General features: G+C 60.3%; 1 protein-coding gene across 1 annotated transcript; it reads left to right on the top strand.

Moving 5' to 3' along the window:
• Positions 1 to 1,074: 1,074 nt before the first annotated feature.
• On the top strand, positions 1,075 to 8,749 carry ATG9B (autophagy related 9B; the record flags this gene model as incomplete). Its single annotated transcript, XM_082632696.1, is given in 22 exon segments — positions 1,075 to 1,178; positions 1,180 to 1,374; positions 1,376 to 1,530; positions 1,645 to 1,688; positions 1,691 to 1,698; positions 1,842 to 1,898; positions 2,090 to 2,251; positions 2,762 to 2,768; positions 2,770 to 2,907; positions 4,731 to 4,808; positions 4,812 to 5,127; positions 5,130 to 5,198; positions 5,201 to 5,474; positions 5,623 to 5,773; positions 5,954 to 5,994; positions 5,996 to 6,161; positions 6,851 to 7,072; positions 7,242 to 7,251; positions 7,254 to 7,374; positions 7,558 to 7,654; positions 8,412 to 8,535; positions 8,622 to 8,749. Coding segments are annotated over 22 exon segments (2,667 nt in total).
• Between the last annotated feature and the right edge of the window lie 197 nt (positions 8,750 to 8,946).

Here is an 8,946-nt window from a genome sequence, read left to right as displayed (position 1 = left end):
TCCCTACATCAGCGCTTGGGCTTAAGCCCTGGAGGCCCTGACACGTGGGTGGCTGAGTCAGCACCTCAGGAATGGACTTCAGTAGGAAACCTGATGATTCAGGGCCTCAAGAATGGCATTGGACAAGCCACCATACCAGCTGCCTGGGCCTCCGCCTCCTCCTTGAGGTGGCAACAAGGAACTCAACTCAGGCAGCTCATCCCTGGGGCACCCAAATTACCTGCCCTTCCAAATTCCAGACCTTCAGCTGCCCTCTGCTGGGTCAGCCCTGATGCTTCTCAGGGGGCCCCCAAAACTGGATCAGAACTTGGTAGAGAGTGTTTCAAGAGGATAAATAAGCAAACATACTGGAGCTTCCGAGGAACCCCACGTTCCTACTGTAAAAGCTCCGAGAACCACCTCTCATCCAAAATAATTGCCTCTCCTCTCTTCACTTGCTCCCTCTCCTCAGTTTCCCCCACCCTGGCTGCGAAGTCAGACGGTCTCCCCTTTTCCATTCCTTAGCACTGTCATACAAGCAAAACATGCAGCCTTTTTCATTTTCTTTTTTTCTTTTTGTGTTTGGTCTTAAAGTGTTTCTCTGTCATCACTCTGTGTGCGTGTATATAGGGAGGGGAGATAAGTTGTTTTGTTTTTTTCTGAGATAAGGTTTTAAGAAACTAAAGATGTATATCTTGGCCCCATAGCCCTATAATCTTTACTAGGACTCTTTCTTTCTTTGTTCTAGGCTGCTGCTCTCTGGCCTCCCCACTGGGGGTCTGAAGGTGGGACCGTGGGGATCTCCTTCCATCTGAGGCTGTCTGCGCCTCCTCTCCAGGTACTGCCCTGCCAGGCGTGGAGGCGGGGCCCTAAGAGGTTTGGCCGCAGGTTGCCCTGGAAGGGGTGTGAGTGGTCGGGCTGGTGACTGCCCGAGTTGGGACGCCTGAGGCCTGCCCCAACTGAGTCACCGGGCTGGTGTTGTCACCGTCCTGGTTGTTGAAGTCCCCGCTCAGCATTGCAGACCTCTTCGGAAACAGCAGCAGCTCCCATCCTTCCAAGATTTCAGGAGATGCCGCTGGCCTGACGGTGAGGCAAATGGGCGGGGGGTGGGGGACCAGGGGGCAGCTGGGGTGGTGGGGAGACCTGGGGCGTGGATCCGTGCCCCTCCTCCCCATGCCACTGCCTTCTCTTCCTCCTCCTCCGGGGACCTGGGAGAGGGACGGTCTCCATCTTCTCTCTGGCACCTGCCCCTCACACAAAAAGCACCCCATCCTCAGCTCCTTCTTCAGCCCCGGGGCCCCCCTACCCAGCGGTGCAGGCCCCAGGGGCTTCTCAGCCTCGCTATAGTACCCTCCCCACTCCCGCTACCCCCGCCACGCAGCCCCGGCCTGCGATGATGCCCCCAGGACCCTCCTGGGCTGCGGATAAGCCCTCTGATCCCTGAGCAGGGTTATGAGAGCCTGGAGGACTGTGACCCTGAGGGGTCCCAAGATTCAGCCCTCCATGGGGAGGGGCAGCAGCCCCTGCTTCACGTGCCTGAAGGGCTCCGAGGTGAGGGGCTGGGGAGGGCCTCAGGGCTTCACAGTGTCCCCCAGGCTGGGCCTCTGGCAGAGGCTTGAGGGCACGGAGTCAGGTGAGTCCCAACGCTCTCCCGTCTGTGCCCAGGCTCCTGGCACCATGTCCAGAACCTGGACAGCTTCTTCACCAAGATATCCTTTTGTGCTCTGCCTGGCAGAAAGGGCACGGGAGGCAGGGATACAGGGGTGCAGTGGGTTGGGGACTTGGGGCCTGAGGAGTCGGCATCCTCAGGAAAGGCCCATCATGCCGCAGGCTTAATTCTTGACGCCCTGCCACATGTACAGCTACCACCAGAGGAGTGGCTTTGCCTGTATTCTGCTGGAGGATGTCTTCCAGCTGGGGTGAGATGCTTGTCCCAGCCACCAAGCTCTTCCCCTTGCTTCCTCAGTAGTGCCTGCTGCTTCTGGGCCTCCAGCGCCTTCCCAGGCAACCCAGGGGCTCAGCAGGATGGGTTAATCCAGGCGGGCCCAGAGGCTGGGGCAGGAGTCCTCCCAGCCCTCAGGCCTCATCACTGCACTCCCTCCAGTCCCAGACGATTCATTTTCATTGTCAGCTTCACAACCTTCCTTCTTCGCTGCGTGGATTACAGCGTTCTCTTTGCCAACCAACCAAAAAACCGAGCAAGACCTGGGTCGCTCCACAGCAAAGTGACCTTGTCAGATGCTATCCTACCCTCATCCCAGTGTGCCCAGTGGTGAGTGACAGCTGGTGGGGGAGGTGATGGGGGAGAGCAACCGACAAAAGCCTCCCCTCCTTTTGTTCCTTGGTTTAGATCAGCCATTCTCCAAATTTTTAGTCTCGGGCCACCTTTAATACACTTAAAATTGATTGAGAACCCAACTCCCAAGAGCTTTTGTTTATGAGAATCCTATCTATATTTACCTTGTTAGAGATTAAAGCTGAGAACAGCTTTAAAACTTAAGAACGTACAAACATACATTCCATCGACTGTGACCGTGATGTCACGTAGCCTCTGGAAAAGGCCACTGTATACTCTTGGGAGAAGGAGAATAAAAATGGCAGAAAACCTTAAAGTTTTGACTTTGCAGACACTCACAAGGGTCTGGGGACCCCTAGGGCCCACACTTTGAGAACCACCGGTCTGGCTGGGTCCCCTCTCCAGGACCCCCATCGCTCCCCAAGCCTGGTCTCCCTTGCTGTGGGGCCCCTACTTTCTCTCTTCCGTCTGTCCCACCCGGCACAGGATCCGCTTCCAGCTCCCTGCTGGTCTTCCTGCTGGTCCTGGCTGCTGCCTTCTGGCTGTTGTTCCAGCTGCTTCGCTCGGTCTGCAAACTCTGCAGCTACTGGGACGTCCAGGTGTTTTCCAGGGAGGCCCTGCACGTCCCCCAAGTGAGCTGGGGGAGCGTGTCTGTGGAGGGGTGCCACGTCAGGGGGCAGAGAGGATGGGAAGCAGTAGGGGGCTGTACGGACAGAAGGACCCACTGGGAAGAGGCCAGAAGGCCTTAGTGACACCGACCCTTGGCCCTGAATAACGTTAGGAAGTGGGGTACCACCCTTAGAACACAAGGTCCTTACTGTTGTGGAGCTTAGTTGATGTAGATGGTTCTGGAAGATGATGTACAGTCACGTGCTTGTGGTCCAAACAATGGGGCTTTAGAGGAAGGGCAGTCACCTGACTTCACAGAACAGGAGGAACTGGGGTTGGGCTGGGAAGGATAGGAGGCGGGGAGGCGCTCCAAACCCCAGGCAGGGAGGGGGCGGGGGAAGCAATGAGCATCTTTGGGCAGCAGTAAGGAGACTGACCCACCAGCCTGCACCTGAGTGTTCAGGCCCCCGTCGGTGAGCCCACCCTCCTTTCAGGCCCCTGTTTGCAGGAAGCTACTTCGTCGGCCCCTTCACTGTCCCTGGTCACGCTTTGCTCTTTCCTCCCCATCTTGCTCATGCTCCTTCTGGCTCTGTACCCAAGTTGGTTCTTTTTTTTTTTTTTTTGCAGTACGCGGGCCTCTCACTGTTGTGGCCTCTCCCGTCGCGGAGCACAGGCTCCGGACGCGCAGGCTCAGCAGCCATGGCTCACGGGCCCAGCCATTCCGCGGCATGTGGGATCCTCCCGGACCAGGGCACGAACCCGTGTCCCCTGCATCGGCAGGCAGACTCCCAACCACTGCGCCACCAGGGAAGCCCCCCAAATTCTTTCTTTAAGGCACAGCGCAAAGGCTACCTTCAGCAGCCAGCTTTCCCTGCTCCTCTCAGAAGTGCAGAGGCTTTTACACAGCCCTCCTGTGCAGCAAAGGGGAGAGGTTCTCGAAAGCCCACCTGAGTACGGAAGCACAAGCCATAGCACGGGAAAGTGTCGCGAGGGCTGGGGATGGAGGAAGGGAAGATGAGGAGCTGGACCACTGCTCCTCCAGGGGGTGCCTGACCCTCCTCTTTCTCCTTCCTTCTTTCCCCTCTTCCTTCCAGGGGAAAGGGAGACCCTAGGATGGACTGGAGAGGCTGGCCTGGAGGGACTTGACTAAGCTGGACTGGGGAGTCTGGGTGAAACTGGGCTAAAATGAGGTTTGCAGATGAGCTCCAAGTGAGATCTGACAGCCTCCACCCCAGATGGGGACACGGCCACTGTCTTAGGAAGGTTAATCTGATGGAGTGGGATGGGGCGGGGTGTGTGTGTGTGTGTGTGTGTGTGTGTAGTAGGATGGGGCGGTGTGTGTGTGTGTGTGTCTCTCTCTCTCTCTCTCTCTCTCAAAGCATGCTGAGGTAAAAGTCTGGGGGCTTCTGGGCCCAGCGGGCTGGTACCCTAGGAACGGGAAAGAGACTGCCTTGTTACCTGCAGCTCTGATGTACCTTGTATGCGTAGGGCGGTGGGCATGGGGGGGCGAGCGGTGGCCAGGAAAACCTGCTCTTAAGGAGCTGAGCTCAGATACATGTAGAGTTTGGTTTAGGAGCTGTTCCTGGGAAGCACATGACTCACGGCCTCAGGAGGGGCAGGGGCCTGAGGAACACAGTTCAGAAGAGGGTGAGGGAAACTAAGAGGTGCCCCTTGTTGGTGGCAAGGCGAAGGGAGGGCGAGGGGGCAGAAAGCGAAAGGTGGCAACTTTCGTGCCCGAGAGGCACTGGGTGAGGACGACGGGGATGCATCTCTGGTCACGGGGAGTTTGGGCATCGCCGTGGAGAGGAATCCAGGTGGCTGGCGCTCAGGCGTCCCCTCTCCGCAGGAGGAGCTCAGCTCGGTGCCCTGGGCCGAGGTGCAGTCCCGCCTCCTGGGGCTGCAGAGGAGCGGGGGGCTGTGCGTGTAGCCGAGGCCGCTGACCAAGCTGGACGCCCACCACCGCACCCTGCGCTACACCAACTACCAGGTGGCGCTGGCCAACAAGGGCCTGCTGCCGGCCCGCTGCGCCGTGCCCTGGGGAGGCAGGGCGGCCTTCCTCAGCCGCGGCCTGGCGCTCAACGTCGATCTGCTCCTCTTCCGCGGGCCCTTCTCGTTCTTCCGCGGCGGCTGGGAGCTGCCCGACGCCTACAAGCGCAGCGACCGGCGGGCCGCCCTGGCCGCGCGCTGGCGGAGCACGGAGCTGCTGCTGGCGGCCGTGAAGCCGGCGCTGAGCCCCCTGGTGCTGGCTGGCAGGTGCTGCACGCCTTCTACAGCCGCGCGGAGCTGCTGCGGCGCGAGCCCGGCGCGCTGGCGACGCGCGCTGGTCCCGCCTGGCCCGCCTGCAGCTGCGCCACTTCAACGTGTTGCCGCACGAGCTGCGCGCGCGCCTGGCCCGCGCCTCCGGCCCCGCCGCCGCCTTCCTGCGCGCCCCCGCGCTCCTGCTCGCGCTGCTGGCCCGCCAGCTCGTCTTTTTCTCCGGCGCGCTCTTCGCCGCGCTGCTCGTGCTCACCGTCTACGACGAGGACGTGCTCTCCGTGGAGCACGTGCTCACCGCCATGATCGCGCTCGGGATCTTGGCCACTGTGGCCAGGTGCGATGGGGGAGATGTCCGGGGAGGGGGCATTCCTCTGTCCTGGGGCTGAGCCTCTCGCGCATCCCTATGGCCCCCCCAGCCCTGCATCCCAGCCGCACATCCTCTGAACGGCAGGCCCCTTGTCCACCCCCATCCCGCCCTCTAGGTCTTTCATTCCGGGTGACCAGGGCCAAGGTCGTCCGCCGCAAATCCTGCTGCCGGCGGCCTTGGCGCACATGCCCTACCTCCCGGAGAACGGCCCTGCCGGCAGGACCAGCGCTTACCGGCAGATGGCGCGGCTGCTGCAATACCGAGCGGTGAGGGTCACGCCCGTAGCGGGGCTGCGGAGGAGGCTTGGCCGCCCGCGGTGTCTGGGGACAAACGGGCTCAGGGCTGGCCCTCCCGGGCGTCGGGGAATGACTGGGTTGGAGGTTTCCTGCTTGGCGAGTTTGGTTGCCCTCAGCAACCCCTTCTCGGCCTCACCCCTGCTTCCCCAGGTCTCCCTCGCGGAGGAGCTCCTGTCCCCTCTCCTCACCCCAGTTTCTGCTCTTCTGGTTTCGCCCTCGCGCCTTGGAGATTATTGACCTTTTTCGTCACTTCACTGTAGATGTGGCCGGGGTTGGGGACATCTGTTCCTTTGCCCTTATGGATGTGAAGCGCCATGGCCACCCTCAGGTAAGAGCCTGTCCCTGGCTGTGCGGGGTTGTGGTTTGGTAGGAGTTTGCTTGCCTCACTCAAAGCAGAGCTGGGTTCCACCCCCAGCTTCATTGCCTGCCACCTGTGACCTCGAGCTAGTCACTTCACTTCCCCTTAGGGCCCTCATTTGTCAAATGAGGACAATGACTAGCCAGTGCGTGGGACTCTTATGAGGATTACACGGGATGTCGTGTGTAGCCCTACCAGAGTTCCCAGCGTGTCATAACACCTGTAAATGGGAACAAAGACTGTCAGAGAGGCCAAGAAACGTCTTGGTCAGTGGACGGGGCTGGAGTCAGGCCAGCCCTGGTATCCAGTGTGAACAGGTTTGGCAAAACACTGAGGTCACGCCGTATCCTAGCGCTGAGTCTGGACCCAGGTCCAGTTCTGCGGCCGTGTTTTTGGGTGTTCTTGAGCTAGTCCCCATTCTTTCCAGTTCACCTGGAGAGAAGGAAGGGGGGCTAGTGTTTCCTGTCCTGCCTACCCCAGGTGGCACCCACTACAGCTCTAAAAGTGGTGTTCACGGGAGTTCCCCAGTGGCCTAGTGGTTAGGATTTGGCACTTTCACTGCCAGGGCCCGGGTTCCATCCCTGGTAGGGGAACTGAGATCCCGAAAGACATGTGGCACAGCCAAAAAAAAAAAAAAAAGTGCTGTCGGCGGCACCTGAAGGACTGTCGTTGCTTTCAGTGGCTCTCAGAGGACAGAGGCCTCACTGTCTGAGCGGGCTGAGGACGGGAAGACTGAGCTCTCACTGATGAGGTTCTCCCTGGTTCATCCACAATGGTGCCCCCCAGGCCACAACTCCAAGTTCCTGGGGCACCTTCGAGGCCGGGTGCAACAAGATGCAGCCGCCTGGGGCGCCAGCTCGGTTCGCAGCCCCCCCAGCCCTGGGATCCTCAGCAACTCTTCCTCCCCTCTGGTGAGTGGAAGCCTGCCTGCCTTGCTGCCCTCCCCCCGGCCCCTCCCCCCCTCTGCCTCACCTCTTGTATTAACCCACTCACTAGCGCAGCAGCCTGCTCTCCTGCTTTCCTTAGACCTCCGCCTACCCTCCTGTCCTCTCTTCGGACCCTGTCTTCTCTTGCGCCCAGCCGGAGGCCTTCCAGCCAACCTCTCGATGCAGCCCCTCCTGCCCCCCCAGGACCTGAGCCCCATAGTCCCCTGCCCAGCTGCAGCCACGGCCAGCCTCCTGGCCTCCGTTTCCCAAATGACCCAGGACTCAAGGTGAGGGGTGGGGTCCTGAGACGCAGGGAGCAGGGCTGGTGGGGCTGATCCTCCAGGAGAAGGGTGCAGGAGCATGGGGGCGGGGGTGACCAGAAAGGGGAGGTGGTGAAGCCTGGCCCTCCCTGGGGCATGTGGGGACGGGGGGACATGTCTTTTTTTCATCCACTGTGCCCTCTGTTCTAGCTGTGTGTCCCCAGGAGGCACTGGGGGCCAGAAGCTGGCCCAGCTCCCAGAGCTTGCGTCTGCTGAGATGAGTCTCCACGCCATTTACCCGCACCAGGTGAGTAGAGGGGTGCCAGAAAGAGAAATGCGGGAGAAAGCAGCTGAACGATATGGGGAGTGTGGAGGGGCTGGAGTGTAAGGAATTACCCAACAGGAAAGAACACAGTTCGGAAGAGGGTGAGGGGAACTAAGAGGTGGCCTTTGTTGGTGGTAAGGCGAAGGGAGGGCCAGGGGGCAGAAAGGGAAAGAAAGGTGGCAGGTTTCGTGCCGAGGGACACTGGGTGAGGACGTGAGAACAGCCCCGCCCACTGGCTAGTCATTGTCCTCATTTTTTTTTTTTTTTTTGCGGTACGCGGGCCTCTCACTGTTGTGGCCTCTCCCGTTGCGGAGCACAGGCTCCAGATGCGAAGGCTCAGCGGCCATGGCTCACGGGCCCAGCCACTCCGCGGCATGTGGGATCTTCCTGGACCGGGGCACGAACCCGTGTCCCCTGCATCGGCAGGCGGACTCTCAACCACTGCACCACCAGGGAAGCCCCACTGTCCTCATTTGACAAATGAGGGCACGAAGGCTAGGGGAAGTGAAGTGACTAGCTTGAGGTCGCAGGTGGCAAGCAGTGGAGCTGGGGGTGGAACCCAGCTCTGCTTTGAGTGAGGCAAGCAAACTCCTACCAAACCACAGCCCCGCACAGCCAGGGACAGGCTCTAAGCTGAGGGTGGGGGAGGAGATTTCAGCACCCTCTGCACCGAGCCCGGCGGCTGGGCCTCAGGCTGCGGGGCCGGAGGGAGCCCCTCATTCTTCTCCTCTCCATTTAGCTCCATCAGCAGCAGCAGCAGGAACTGTGGGGCGAGGCTTCAGCCTTCTCCCTGTCCAGGCCCTGGTCCAGCCCGCTGCAGACACTCTCGCCGGATGAGGAGAAGCCATCCTGGTTCAGTGATGGTGAGGCGGTCAGGGTGTGCGGGGGACAGACCCTGGGTGAACCGCAGGTATCATGGCACTGCCCAGCTGATGGCTTTTCTCACCAGGCTCCAGTCCTGCTTCCAGCCCCAGACAGCAGTGGAGAACCCAGAGGACCCAGAATCTGTTCCCTGGAGGGTTTCAGGAGCCCACAGACACCCAGAAGGAGCCTGGCCAGGCCACTAGCACTGACTGAGAGGGCTGCTCACGGCCACTATTGTCTAACTGGGGTGGAGGCGGGGCAATGAGTAGGACACGGGGCAGAGTCAGACTCGGAGGGATGGGAACAGTGGTGGGAATTTGGGGTGATGGGGATGGTCATCTCTGGAACCTAAACCCCTGGACTGCTTCTCAAGAGATTTTCCTCCCCCAGGTTCCCTGGCTTCTTCTCCA

The sequence above is a fragment of the Mesoplodon mirus genome (genome assembly GCF_964341445.2).
Source record: "Mesoplodon mirus genome assembly, chromosome: 9".
Lineage (NCBI taxonomy): Eukaryota > Metazoa > Chordata > Mammalia > Artiodactyla > Ziphiidae > Mesoplodon > Mesoplodon mirus.
The sequence above is the reverse complement of the archived record's forward strand: the minus strand, read 5'-3'. Positions and strand labels throughout refer to the sequence as shown.